The following is a 15,267-nucleotide window of genomic DNA, read 5'->3' on the forward strand; positions in this document are numbered from 1 at the left end:
AACAGGTGAAGCCAAACACAGAAACCAAAAAACAAAATTAAAATCGGTTCAAAATTTCAGTTTTTATTGACTCATCATAATTTCCAAGATGGCCGCCGTTTTTAACAATTTCTTAAATAAATTTTTTTCCCCTTAACCAAATGTACAAGTGTGACACATGTCTTAACCTGTTTTTGAAAGGAGAATACGATTCTGGTGACATAAAATAGAAAATGAGTGTTTTGGGTCTTTAAAATGAGCAATTTCTGTCTTTTCTAAGAAAAAAGGGGAAAAGAATAGGGTCAAAGGTCAAGTCAAAGTCACCCATCGTCATCTTGATTGTCTACTTCAAATTTGTTACAGAATAACATTTGTTCCATTTATATTACTCAGTCCATTTTTTAAATCACTCAAGGGAAGCAACTCTAATTACTCAAAATTACATTTCAAAATGTGTAAACAATGTCTTGTTGACTTTCAGATGAATGAAAATCAGCCATCAAGATGAGTGCCGTAACTACAAGAAATGAAGCAAAAAAGGATTTGTTTGGAAAAACATTTAAAGAACTTTATGAGTTCACACCAACTGCAAGCTTACCCGCTGGCCATATTGTTATTGGTCGAATGTTGGCATTATGCAAAACTACCAAAGGTATCAAATCATACAGCCGTGCTGATGCCAGTAAAATGGTAGCAAATGAGTTAAGAAGAGACTGGATTACAAAGAATGTCTACCCTATGAAAGAGCCTGCAGTTGCACAAAGAATCCAGAAAGATTATGAAAAATTTAACGCCTTAAGAAAATATGAAAATTCAAAGAAGATCAAGACTGAGAAATGGTGTGAAAATGCTGAAAACTTCAGAGATTCACTAACAAAAAATGCATATGACATACGATGTAATGATGCATCTTTCCAAAAGCAAATGGAAGAAGACTTTGGAGTAAAGATGACACAAGAAGATATTGATTTTCACCAAGATAACTGTTTTGGGAGTTAAAAGTTAATGTGTACCAACACTGTACCCAAAGACTGGGAGAGAATGAAAAAGAGAAAGCAGTCCAGAGAGGACTCAGTTCAAAAGAAACGCTTCAAACAGTGTGAAGATGAGAATGAACAGAAAGAAATAAATAGAAATGAGTTACTAAATTCAGTGATAGGTGAGAGTATTGACTCTGGGAACCTTAATCTTCATTCAAAGAGAAGACTCTTTACAGACCCAACAAAAGTAAACGCATCCTCATCAAAACATACCTTTGAACATATGAGTATGAATAGAGAAAAAAATTCCCAAGATTTTCCCATAACATTTCCGAAGGTTAAAATAAGAAACACCTCTAAAGCATTAAATGAAAGTGTGATACGATGTCTTGTTCAGTGTCAAAGTGAGAGCTCATGTTCAACAATGGAAGTTTGCAAAATAATGGTGAATGTTGCTAACATTGTATTTCATCAGGATTGGGAAATGCCAGAAAATAAGCATGAAGATGAATGTACCGAAAATGATAAAGATGATGAAACTTACTCATCAAGTGAAGAGGAGGAGCAGCAGGAGGGGGGTGAGAGGGATCAGAATGAGAAAAAGAAGCGAAAGTGTAAGAAAGATCTTGCTTTCACTCTACCAAGTCGAAGAACAATAATGAGATACCTAGAAGATGCATCCTATATGAGTCTCAAGTATGTAGCTCAACAACTTTTGAACGATGAAGAATCTGTTGTTACTGTGGGACTTGATGACACAACAAAGGCAGCTGGTCATAAAACATATGACATTAAAACAGACCATATAACCATGAAAGGTAATTGTCAACCCAAAAAAACTCTCACAACTGGGTATATTGAAAATCTTAGTCATACTGGGGATGATGGAGCGGCTGCCTATAATCATAAGTTAAAGTGTCTTTCCATTTTAGCTGATTGTTCTGTGGAGGACTTAAAGAGCCATATAGATTTTTGGATGTCAGACAGAGGTTCTGATTTGGATGTTCTTTTGGAAAACTTAGGTGTGGATGATGAGAAAAGACTGAAATGCTGTGCTCATATAATTTTGTGTATAGACAATGCAATAGATAAGGTTTTCAAAAACACAGAGCAAATGGTAGGCATCCAAAAAATCCTGCAACTCTCTGCTGGTGAGGAGATTTTCAAATCACCTGGTTCTTCCATACACACGCTTGGGTTAATTGCCATTGCAAAATTGCTCTCTCCAAGTCACGCCTCACATACTGTCTCACTGTACTATGAATACAAGTTATGGCTAGAATCTAATAAGATTGAACTTTCTAACACATTCAAAGGCTTTGTTAGTAACAGGTTTGGTCGTATTGCTGAACTTGCAAAGATTTTTATCAGCCACCATGACTACATTAAAGACTTTTTTGAGGCTGTCGTAGATGTTAACAGCAACAAGCTTGTTCTAGCCGTGGCCACATTTATACAAAACGAATGGTTCACTGCATGTGCCAGAATATATGTGAAAGTTGGAGAGCTTATTATATTTCCCTTAATGGAGTTTCTAGGCATTGACAAAAAGGGTCAAAAGAATGTAGAGAGAAGTTGGTCATCTGCAAAGACCTTCTTTGATCAGAAACTCTTTCTCTTAAAAGATATACAGTGTACAATTGAAGAAACAAGCCCAAATGGTATAGAGAAGTTAGAAGCTGCATGTTTAGGAGAAGTGATTGAATCTGTGGAGAGACAAATCAATATGGTTCCTTATTTTAGAAACGAGGAGAACAGCAATGTTGATACCATCAAGTTGGGAAGTGCACCACTGACAAATTTAGGATGCGAGTCAGAATTTTCCAAATTTGACCACAGGGTGAAAGTCGCAGGAGGAAGCACGTCAGTACAAACTCATTCAAAGAAGAACATTGTTGTGACAAATGGACTTCTAATAGACTCCTCATTCAAAGATTTGCCTGAACATGGAAAAAGACAAGAGTGTTATTGGGCCAGATGTTCTAAACAGACTTCTGAAGTTCGAAAACTTGAAAAAGACTTTGTAGAAACAATAAAGGCAACCAAAAAAATTCCCTCATTAAGAAAGAAAAATTGAAGTTAGAAAAAACTAGGAAAACTTTGAATACTCTTGAGCAGTGCAAAAAACATGGTGGACCAATCACCCCTGGCTGCATTGAACTTCTTGAGCAATTGAATAACACCCAACTGATCTTGGAGATTGGATATTTGCGGCTCACTACTAGTCCACATATTCGCCAGATGAGGCGTGTAAAACAAAATGGAAAGTACATAATGCAAAAATTCACAAAAAATGAACTGTGTACATCCATAAGAAATGCAATTGCACCAGTAAATGAAGTAAATGAAGATGTTGAGTCATTGCTGAATTCTGTTCTCTAAAAAATAATCTGATGAACGTTTAATGCATTAGTTGGTTGTAAATGTTAAATCCCCAAGAAACAGTTTCAATTAAATAAAACTAAAGCTTGTTTTCCTTCTGTTCAATTGTTATTTTTTTGTTAGAGTGAATTTATATTGGATGTATGTTTTAATTACATAAGTTATGTGTCTCAAACTTTCTGACTTCATGCAGTTCTTGGAGAATTCAAGTTTTTAAAAAAAAAATATAGTCATTTTTTTTCTCTTTCAGCCAGTGGAATGGCTCTAAACCAATATTGTAGCGTGCAATTTATAAAAATAATGTGATATTTGGTTTTCTTGACCCCAAAAACATATAGTTTGCCACAAAAATCAAGTTACTAACCCTAATACTTTTTCTGTTATAGACCTTTTTCTACTTTCGGCCTTGAAAATGGCGGCCATTTTGAAAAAATGCTCTGAACCAACCTAAAAAAAATTTTTTTTCAAAAAAACTCACCAGATTCATAATCTACACTAAATTTGGCCATAGAAAACACAGGAAAATTTTGAAAAACTGAGAAAAAGTGCATATTTGCCCAACCCTAATATCATTTGAAGTGTTTGGCAGCATACTACAACAGATGTAGATCTCGGAAAAGACGCTCAATTGAAACACCTCATCACATAAACGCAGAGTCATTTGCATTTGCTGAGGTGGTGTCCTACATAGAAGAGTATGGCCAGCTAGGTGGAGACCTAAATCATGTTTTCAAACTCTCTGATATTAAGAAAGTGTATTGTGACTCCCTGCAAAAATTTGTTTGTTTGTTTTTAGGTGTTTAACGGCGCTTTCGACACTATTTAGGTCATTTAAGCGCCCGTTTCTGTTTTTTATCAATTTTTATCGGCCTTGAGGGGCCATAGCTACTCAAAACGTGTACTGTTGTAATAAAATCTTTATAAAATCATAATAGTTACATGTTTGTTTTGTAAAAATATCTATTTACAATTTCTGCAGGAGTTCACATTCCTGCAGATACTTTAAAATTGTAAGCGGATCGACCGACTTGAACAGAGACTTCAAGTCTCTGTTATCATAATGTTGTGACCTTATCTGTTCTAATTCTGTACATTCAATTAAAATGTGTTGAACTGTGAGGTCACAGTTACATCTTCTGCAGAGGGGTTTTTCATCCTTCTCCAGAAGGAAACGGTGAGTGAGGGCAGTATGTCCGATCCGGAGTCGAGTTATTTTTACCTCATCTCTTCTTTTTAGCCCCGAGTTGGGTCTGGGGCCGAGGTCACTTTTAGTTTGTTTTAATTTGTTATGTACATCTCGACTCCAGGATCGTTCCCATTCCTTTCGGACATGTTTTTTTTTTTATATTGATCTTTAAATCCGCGTGTGGGATTTTACTGCCCTCTTGTAATTCTTGGCTCACCGCCTCTTTTGCCAGTCGATCCGCTTCTTCGTTCCCCTGGATACCCACATGACTCGGTACCCAGAGAAAACAAACTTTCTTTTTTTTAAAATAAATAATCTATTTGCACCTTCCAAGATACTTATGAGTCTTGGATCGGTGCAATAAAAATTTGAGATCCCCTTAAGTACGGACAGCGAGTCAGACAAGATCAAGAATTTGTTCTTATTCGATCTCTCAGCCAAACGGAGAGCATTTAGGATTGCTCTCGATTCCGCTGTAAAGATCGAAACATTTTTATCCAGGCGAAGTGATCCTGTGCCTTCCGATGAGTGATAGGCACATCCTACTGCATCTGCGCTCTTTGAACCATCCGTGAAGATGTGAGTATAATTTTTGTATGTTTGTAATATTGCTTTTAGTGTCTGTTTGTAAATATGTGGGTCTGTTTGTGATTTTTCGAGTTTTGTTAGATCCAAATTTATGTTTGGTCTATGTATGGACCATGGTGGTGTCTTTGCCTCGACATATGGATGTATCCTATCTAGACTGATGTTCATGTCTGCGATGTCTTTTTTTATTCTGCAACCTAATGGTGGTGTCATTTTTGGGTGCTTGCGAAATTTTTCTTCTAGTGTCCTATCCGTGTAGTGTATGTGTTTGTGTGCTGGGTTGTCGTGCAGCGATGTGACCTTAGTAACATACTGGAGAGCCAATTTTTTCCTCCTGAGATGGAGAGGTGGCTCATCTGCCTCAGCATAAAGGCTTGCCACTGGAGAAGTGCGGAAAGCCCGAGTGCCAAGCGCAGTCCCTGATGATGAATTGGGTCCAGCATGCCTAAGTAGGATGGTTTTACAGAGCCGTATACAAAAGATGCGTAGTCCAATTTTGATCTAATAAGGGTTCGGTATATCTTTAGAAGAGTGTTAGTGTCCGAACCCCATTCCATGCTCGACAGAACTCTCATTATTCTCATTGCTTTCATGCATCGCAGTCTGAGATCTTTGATATGGGCAAGGAAATTTAGTTTCCTATCAAAGATCAAACCCAGGAATCGGGCTTCGTCCTTTACCTCAATTCTGGAATTGTTGAGATAAAGGTCAGGCTGTCTGATGCAGGCGTGTTTTCGGCAGAAGTGGACAGCTACTGTTTTTGATGGGGAGAAGGAGAAACCATTGAGATTTGCCCACTCTGACAGTTTGTTTAGTTGGAGTTGTAACTGTCTCTCAATGGTGTCCATACTCGATTTTCTTCGATAGCATACAAGAAAGTCATCAACATATAAGGAACAGTCAACATTCTGTCTCATTGCATTCACTATTGAGTTTATTTTAATCTCAAACAGAATGGGAGACAGAATGCTACCCTGTGGAACTCCCTCTTCCTGATCAAACGGATCAGAAAAGGTGGATCCTGCTTTGACCTGAAAGGATCTGTTGTTTAAAAATGCTCTGACAAACATTGGAAGGTTTCCTCGTAGACCAAGATTGTGCAGATCTTTGAGGATTCCGAATTTCAAAGTTGTGTCAAAGGCCTTCTCGAGGTCAAAGAAGATTGCTACCAAGTGCTCACCTTTGGCAAAGGCCTCATGAATGAAGCTCTCTAGTCGAACAAGGTGATCAACAGTTGATCTGTTCTTTCGAAAGCCACATTGGAGGTCGGAGAGGGAGTTGTTGTGTTCCAAGTAGAACATCAGACGCTTGTTGACCATTTTCTCCATCAGCTTGCATAGGCAGCTGGTGAGGGAGATTGGTCGGTAGTTTGAAGCGTCCGAATGGTCTTTCCCAGGTTTTGGGATTGGAATCACGGTGGCCAGATTCCAACTAGGTGGAAAAGTCTGTGTTGTCCATATCTTGTTATAGATATTCAAAAGGACAACCAGACTATCTTGTGGAAGATGTCGGAGTATTTCATACCTGATGTTGTCAGGACCCGTGCTGTGACATTTGTGTCACGGAGGCAGGCACCCAACTCCTCAAGTGTAAGTGGTTTGTTGTAGTCTTCAGTGTTTGTAGATGTAAAGTTTATTGGTGTGTTTTCTGCGTTTTGTTTATGGCGCAGAAATTGAGGTGTGTGGTGTGCAGACGAGGAGTTGTGCGCCAGCCTCTCGGCCAGAGTGTTGGCAATTTCTTGTTCTGTTTCAGCCACGGATCCATCGGGACGTGTCAAGTGATTTAGTGAATCACTATCAGATCCCTTCAGTTTCCGTAACATCTTCCACACCCTATTTAGGGGTGTCTGGCTATTTATTATCGAGACAAAGTTTTGGAAGGATCTCCGTTTGTTTTCTCGGAAGATCTTCCTACACTTTGCTCTGTAATTTCCTAAATGTTGTGAAATTCTCAGGGATTGGGAATCTCATCGCTTTCCTGTATGCTTTTTTCTTCTCCCGTAGGGCCGCTCGACATTCCTCTGTAAACCAGGGATTGTGTTTTCTCGGTCTACCAGAGGTTGTTGGTATTGTCGAGCTGCAAATATTTGTTAAAATATTTTTGAATTTGTCATAGCTGTCCACCTCTGTCGTAAGGAGTCTGTGACACTCCTGTGAGAAAGTTTCCCAATCTGCTCGCCAAACACTCCAACGTTTGGGCTGTGGGGCCCTTGAAGTCGGGGTGATGTCGAGGCAGACTGGAAAATGGTCAGAACCGTGATCGTCATCGATCACAGTCCAGGAGAGCTCTGGAGCTAGTGTAGGATCACAAAAAGTCAAAAATTTGATGGAGACCCAACTGGCCATATTCATTCCACAAGACTTGTACAGAAACTCCAAGAACACATTCCAGCACTTGAATCTCATAACAGCAAATCTGGTACTGTTTGTTTTGTTTTTAGGTGTTTAACGGCGCTTTCGACACTATTTAGTTCATTTAAGCGCCCGTTTCTGTCTTTTATCAATCTTTTATCGGCCCTGAGGGGCCATAGATGATCAAAATAAGAGATGTATTTTCCTGCATTGGTAGTACTGGATCTGCTTTTGCTTTAACAAAGCAAGGTTGGAGCTCCAATGATTTGTATGTGACCGATCTCTTTTTATACCCTTTGTGTTTCTTCCTGAAATAACATTTACTGATGCAGCTGATCTATTGGAATGTGTGTCTTGTTTCTCATGGCAACTCAATTCAGCGCTTGTTGATGGTTGTTCCGATGTATGTTATGCTCTGCTTGCAGGTTGTTGGATGACAATTCCATGTGTAGAAAAGCTGATGTCAGTGTTTACCTGGACCCCCCCCCCCCCCCCCCCCCACCCTCCCTTCCCCCCCCATCTCTCCTTGGGCTGATGTAATTAAAAAATGATCCCGAAGTACCAAATTTCTCCTGTAATATAACAATAAACTGCTTTCATTTTACCATAAACCTTTCTCTAATCCACCAAAGGGAATAACTGCTCTGTCAACAGTACAATCACAAAATATCCAATATCTTCAAAACTAGTGAATAAAAATCTACGAAATTTTAGATTTAGGTCTAGCTATACACAGGCTATAACACTTTCTCTTTGATGTATATAGAAATATGTAATGCTCTAAAGTTATATAACAGTGTCTGTGAATTTTTTTGAAAATTTGAATATTTTAAAATTCATCCTTGAAGTCATTACTAATACTCTGAACCTTGAATTTAGTTATTATTTATCTAATATAGTCTATATACATCAGTGCAATCCAAACTTGTGACATGTGTGATGAAAACTAAGGAAGCTATGGCAGTTCAAAGTTTGGCAGTGGCAAGCTCATTTTAACGCACTTGATGACCTTTCAAGGGCAATAACTCTGTGAAGATGACACTTTTTTTTTGGCAGCCGGCCAGAAATGGAGAGCCCACACATTATATTTACTTAAAAAATTGGTCTCATAAAATCCCCAGGTGGGGGGGGGGGGGGGGGGTTTCGCCCACTGGCCCTGGGTCTAATATAGCTGCTGTCTTCAGGATAGCATCAATTCCAGGAACAGGAAGAAAATTTGAGTGATTGTTGTATTCCGCATTCCTTTGTATTCTTCTTTGTGACAATTTCTTCTTTTTTCCTATTGCAGCTTAGAGTTGATTCTCTGTACCGGCAACACCTGGTCTACGATGAAGTTGTTTACTCTTGTAAGCAAGGAAAACGTCGAATGCCATCTTCAAGCACAGGTATAAGGCCAAAACAAAGGTAATGAATCTTAATTTTACACATTTCAATTCAAAATGAGGTGTTGGCTGTGATTTTTCACCATTTTCAAATATGTCTACTTTGAAAGATAATGTTGAATTTTTACATGGGTTTTACTGATTATTACTCAAAAAGTGTAGTCTGCCCACACCTGAATGATATCTTTGTTCTTATATTCACATTCGATAGTACCAGTAGGCCTACTTGTTTTTGACAAGAGATGTGGCAAGTTCGAGGCATGTGTGATGGGTTTAGGTTTCGTCTAACCACTTCTATCCTTTATTTCAGACAATGGTGGATATTTTACGCCCAACAAAAGTTTCTTGTTAGGTTTAATCAAGGGTACGCAAAATAAGATTGAGTTATCAATAAGCTTTCTTCCTAATTTATTGTTAAGTGAGATTCTTGATACGGTTAATATGGCTTTGTCTTTTACGAATGAAGAGCAAATTTGGATGGTGTTTTGTAAAATACGGGAAAAGTACTCGTCATATTCATATGAAATTTTACAACCAAAAAGAAGAAATGTTCATGTATTACCTTGTCTGCGACAAAACCTACACGCCCGGTAGTTTTAGAAATATTTTACTCCATGGAGTAAAAATCTATTTTTAACGGTCTTCTGGTAATCGCACGAGTTTTGTCGCTTGACATAGTCTAAAATGACCTTTTTTCTAACTGTGTGCCAACTTTCAGTCATATTCATCGATAAACAGCGTCGTAATTAATTTTTTAAAATAGCATATACGAAACGGCTTCGTCCCATATTTTGTCGCGAATTTGGACACTTCGTGAGCGAAAAAGAGGCCCAAAGATTTGTGCGGGATAGTCATTGCTACAGTCCTGTATATTTTTCGCCTAATGGCGAATTCTGTACCCTGAGATATTTTGTCTTTCTAGCCATTTTAGGAACATTATCTTCGAAACAATACTACAGGCTAAAGATAGCCTTGCGAGGTTCTTAAAGAAATACAGATTGCTAACACGGCACTATCTCTATTAATGCTATAGTATAGAGATCCCTTCCCCATCCTAACATTTCTTTCACGTCCCCTTTATCATACCGCCTTCTCATTTGTCTCTTGTTCTAAAACCAGAATCCTCATAGGGGGGGGGGGGGGCTGTGGTTAACGTATTGCACTGCACTGTGATAGAAAGGTTCTGGGCCCCGCTTCAGGCATTTATGTTTTTTCCGTGGTTAGGATTATTAACCCCCAATTTGCTCACTTGGACAACATGGATGATTCCTGTTGACATCAGACATCCGGAACAAGTGTGCATGAATGGTGTTCGAAAGAGCAAGATAGAAAGATACAAAAAAAAAACAACAACAGTCTAGCTCGACTGGGAATCGAACCTCAGACCTGCTTATCGTGGTGGGAAAGCAGAATTTTAAATTTTATTAATCCTCTTGAATCTAGGTATACAAACTACACCACATGGATTGTAGATTGTAAATTCTAGTAGAGTGTTTTAGCATAGATAGCTGATTTCATTTTTCCAAAAAGTTTTACCTTTTTAAATGTTTGATTAAATTATTTTTTTTCCTGTTTCAGTTCTCAGCGCTTTATCCGGAAAACAGGCGACCTGACCCCAATGAGGTGCTACAGGACATCCTTAGCCTGCCTTCCATCAGTGCGAAGGATGTTTCGTCATACATCAAAGACAACAAAATAAGTGCACTCTACCTAAGGATATACACTACCTTCGTAAGAAGCTGGACAAGGCTGCTGACGGATCAGAGTCAGAGGAGAAAGTCCAGAAAGTGCTTCAGGATAGAGAAGAAATGGGTGGACAAGTTGAATTTGGCACCCAGGAGGATGGAACATTCCAATATTTGACATTTGTCACAAAGGAAATGATAAAGACAATGGACCAGTACCCAGAAATACTGGTGATGGATACGACATATAAATGTAACTCATTTGGTTATGCCCTGTTCAACGTTCTGGCAATTGATGGGAATGGGCAGGGCATTCCTGTGCTGCATGCTTTTGTTTCGTCTGAAAGGAGCGACATTTTGGCCCTGTGTCTTTCTTTCTTCTGCCGGTGTTACGACAGTTCTAAGACAACAACTGTATTTGTTGACAAGGACATGGCAAAGTTGGTGGCAATACGCTCTGTGATGCCGCATGTCTCCCTAAGACTGTGTTCATTTCTTCACGCTTCGATGGCTGTTAAAAAAGCACTTTTCGAAAGGAAGGTGCCAGCGCATTTATTACATTACACGCTGACGCATTTTCAGCAGCAGAAAGTGTACAAAAGTGAGGAGGTGTATGGAGAGGCGAAGGAAAAAATTAAGGATGTGTCCTCACCGAGTGTTATCTCTTACTTTGAGGATAATTGGTGGATTTGTCCACAGATGTGGGCAGCTTGCTTCAGCGATTCGCAATCATTTCATATCACCACAATAAATCACGCAGAGTCATTTCACCAAAAGCTGAAACAAACACTAACCACAAAAACATCATTAAGCTCTTGCATCCAACACTTACTATCATCACACGAATATATACAAAGATCCAGATAAGCAACAGCACGCATTCTTCAAATGTCATCCAGATACAACACGCACCACAACTGTTCGACAGTTGATGAGATTCAAAATGATTTAACCCCTTTTGGCAGTTCCTTGGTCATTCAACAGTTGACAGTAGCAAGGAAACACAGATATTCAATCACACGTGAAGCCAACTCTGATTCTTTTCAAGTATTCTCGGATTCGAATAGTTCGAGTGCAATGTACACTGTTACGGAGGGTGCAATGAGGTGCAACTGCACTTTTTTTCAGATCCTTTTCATTGCCATGCCGGCATATTTCTATTGTACGAATGTATTTGAAGCTGCCTCTCTACTCGTGTGAGAATATTCGTTTCAAAAGCATGTCAACTTGCAAGGACTTCTGATCCTGAACTTGTTTCAAATACCGAATCGAGCACGCATCATGTCACAGTTCCAACAAGATCCCATGCAGCAACCCCGGAGGAAAAGTATCAGTTGGTGCGGGAGGTCACCCGGAAGTTTGAGTCGTTTTTGCCTCTGTTGGGCGAGGCATCAGTCAAAAATCATGTTAGGACTCTTTTTAATGTGTTTGATTTGATGGTATCTGACACAGATTTTGTTATTTATGAAACAGGACAAAATGTGGCAGAGGTTGAAGATGGAGCAGCAGTGGCTATATTTCAAGAGGATATAGGAGAGGTGGCAGAGGGTGAAATTGAGGCTACGGAGGTGGAGGAGAGAGGAATGACTGAGGAAAGAAGGCAGACAGAAGGAGCAGGAGGAACAATTGTGATGTTAGGTGAAAGAGAGGCTTCAGACAAGGAGGAAAGAGGAGGCAATGCATGTTGAAGATACAGGCGTGATGTCAGTGTGTGAAAAAGAGGCTTCAGGAGACGAAGAAAGAGGGACAGATGTGGGGGAAAGCTGTGTGATAGAGGAGGAGGAAGAAAGATGTGTTGAAGAAACAGGTGTGTTGTCAATGTGTGAAGGTGAGGCTTCAGCCCGGAAAATACCAAAAGAGCGGAGATAGTCATTTTGCCAGCATACCAAAAGAGCGGAGGGTTACTGTAAACTCTTTAAAAAAACCAGTGGGGTTTGAAAAGTTCGTAGCTGTTTCAGGATCATTGCTTAGTACTTACGATCTTTCTTAATTGTCGGGGAGTGTGCTTGAAAAATATGTAGTGATTTAGAAGCATGTGAGTTTATAAGTGTGTGAGTTTAGTGTGTTTCTCGTCCGTGTGCTTGAAAAACATGTACCGAGTAAGAAACGTGTGAGTTGATTTAGTGTGTGTTTTTTATTTTGATAATCTCGGGATTCTTGTCCGTGCTTATTGTAGGCATAACATAGCCTATCATTGTTAGAGACACCGCGAGGTTATTTAGTGTGTGTGTGTGTAGTTTGATTTCCAAACTCTATATTATAAGATAATTTCGGGCTTCCATTCTTTCTTCAACTCATCTGTATGGACACGTTAAAAATATCAAAGACCCAAAAAGGAGCTGACTGCGTTGTCCTAAATAACTACACTTATCGGTTGGACTATGCTACAAGTCATGGGGACAAGTACTGGCGATGCACAGTTAAAGGCTGCAAATCAAGAGTAAAGCCAGACGGACAAGTAACCACAACGCTGACAGCTGTAACAAATCACAATCATGACAGAGACTACAGAACTACAGAAAAGACGATACTTCGAGCTGCTGTAAAACGTCGGGCCGAAGCTGATGTGTCAGAAAGACCAGCAAAAATCATGAAATCAGAACTTCTCCAAATGGAAGAGGCGAACCTGGTTCATAAAGACATCATCAACGTAAGAAGATCTATCTACAGGCAGAGACGAAAACAATTGCCAAAACTGCCGAAAACACGAGAGGACGTCCACAGAATACTGAACAACGACTTTCATCCAACCACATCAAAAGGTGAAAAGTTTGTCCTGCATAATGATGATGGCACCGGAATAATCATTTTCTCAACAGACAGCAACTTGAAAGAGCTGTGTTCAGCACATGTGGAAGAGCTATTTGTTGACGGAACTTTCAAGTCTTGTCCTCCCCAGTTCAGTCAGATCTACTCCATCCACTGTCTGAGTAATGGCATCTACTGCCCACTTGTATTTTGCTTGCTACCATCAAAAACTCAAGAAACCTACAAAAACATGTGGAAAGCAATCCTATCCCTGTGCCGTGAGAGATCACTTTCTCTCCAGTGTAGACAGTTTTCCATGGACTTTGAGAAAGCAGCCATGACCGCGCTTAAAACGTTGATTCCAGACGTCATTGTAAAAGCGTGCAACTTCCATCTGGGACAGGCTCTTCACAGGAAAATCCAGCAGCTGGGACTCGGAAATGAGTTTCAAACAAAAAATGAGGTTGGCAAGTGGCTGACCTACACTTTTGGACTTTCGTCTTTGGATCCGTCGGAGGTTGAGGACAGTTTCGCCATGGACCTCATGAGTTGCCAACCAGACGACACCAAGTTGATCCACTACTCCGATTATCTGCTACAAACATACATACTACCTTCAAGTCCTTTTCCACCTCCACTGTGGGCCTCTGTTCCCAAAGGCCAGAAAAGAACGAACAACGCAGCAGAGTCTTTCCACTCGATGCTGAACAAGGAGTTCTATGCCCCCCACCCGAACGTGTTCTTGCTCACTGACGCCCTAATCAAATTCCAGGCCACGACATATATCAAGATGAGATCAAAAGCAGAATCGAAAAAACAGCCCAAAGACCAGAAAGTTGCACAGCTCGTTAGTGAGAAAAAAACAGGCCAAAGATCCAGATTTGAGTTTGTGAAGGCAATGAGTTTTATCAACAGACCCTTGTAAATAGTTTCCCTTGCAAGATTTTACCAATTTTTAACCTACACTCAGCTCAAATAAAAATCCTAATGCAGCCTCACAGCGGTAAAAGATATCGTTGTGTGTTGGTCCCAAGCCCATAAAATGCAGAGGGGGATTTTTCCACACACTAGGCAAACAAATAACAATAAATAAAAATAAGGTTTACAGTAATCTTGTACATTTCTTTGATATCGGGCGCCGCACCTGTGCCCACTCCCTCCGCTCTTTTGGTACGTGTTTTTCCGCTCTTATGGTATGCCTCTCCGCTCTTTTGGTAGACACCCCTTCAGCCGAGGAGGAAAGAGTAATGACTGATGTGGGTGAAAGGGTTATGACAGAGGAGGAAGAAGGTGCAGGAGATACATTTGACACTCTTAATTCTAAGAAATTATGTTTTGCTGATGTAAGACTAATTCAGCCAAAAGTCAGGGGGCAACCAAAGCAGGCGCAAAGTTTCACAAAAAGGAATAGGAAACGAAAGTGTAAGATGCCTGCTGTCTTCCAGGCTAAGGGCCTTGAGGAGAAAAAGAACTTGATCCTGTCAGGTTGTGTCATAAATTCTGCTCAGCCTCCATTCAAAGTACCAGATTTGAAGACCCCAGAGAGGATTCATTCATTGTGTTTGTTTGTGGATGTGGCAATAGTTGAAGATCTTTTTATGGAGGAAGCGTGCGAGGTGCTGAAGGAACGTTTTTCGACAAAGAGGGAGAAAGATCTCCATGAGTGTATAGAATGTAAAGAGATCGATGATGGTGGAATAAAAATGATAGAATGTGAGTGTGAGAGCTGTTTAAGCTGGTATCATTACCAGTGTGTTGGATTGCGTTCCACCACTCAGCCAAGGAAGTGGTTTTGTGATGCATGCTGGAACTGATATTTTTTTTTCAGATATGTCATTCTGTTGGTTTCCATTTAAACGTTTCTGTCACTTGCCAGATGTCATTTTTTAACTTTTATATTACACACCTTTATGTTATGTTATGTTATACCTAGGATGGGGCAAATGGCTGGGAAATTCCACGGGTAACAGACTGATAAATCCATTC

At 39.8% G+C, this 15,267-nt stretch overlaps 2 protein-coding genes across 2 annotated transcripts; both read left to right on the top strand.

The window, feature by feature from the left end:
* Positions 1-483: 483 nt before the first annotated feature.
* LOC144979114 (uncharacterized) lies at positions 484-978 on the top strand. The gene has a single exon (XM_078925712.1). The coding sequence runs from the start codon at positions 484-486 to the stop codon at positions 976-978; it is 495 nt and encodes a 164-aa protein (XP_078781838.1).
* Positions 979-9,385: 8,407 nt separating this feature from the next.
* Positions 9,386-11,712, top strand: LOC144979626 (uncharacterized). Its single transcript, XM_078926430.1, has one exon. The coding sequence runs from the start codon at positions 10,657-10,659 to the stop codon at positions 11,398-11,400; it is 744 nt and encodes a 247-aa protein (XP_078782556.1). The 5' UTR covers positions 9,386-10,656; the 3' UTR covers positions 11,401-11,712.
* Positions 11,713-15,267: the final 3,555 nt, after the last annotated feature.

Source organism: Berghia stephanieae, chromosome 9 (assembly GCF_034508935.2).
Source record: "Berghia stephanieae isolate SIO BIC M18660-M18661 chromosome 9, UCSD_Bste_1.3, whole genome shotgun sequence".
NCBI classification, from domain to species: Eukaryota; Metazoa; Mollusca; class Gastropoda; order Nudibranchia; family Aeolidiidae; genus Berghia; species Berghia stephanieae.

Bases quoted from the DNA above. Each gene is read 5' to 3' on its own strand.
- LOC144979114 (XM_078925712.1), top strand. From the start codon at position 484: ATGAGTGCCGTAACTACAAGAAATGAAGCAAAAAAGGATTTGTTTGGA.
- LOC144979626 (XM_078926430.1), top strand. From the start codon at position 10,657: ATGGGTGGACAAGTTGAATTTGGCACCCAGGAGGATGGAACATTCCAA.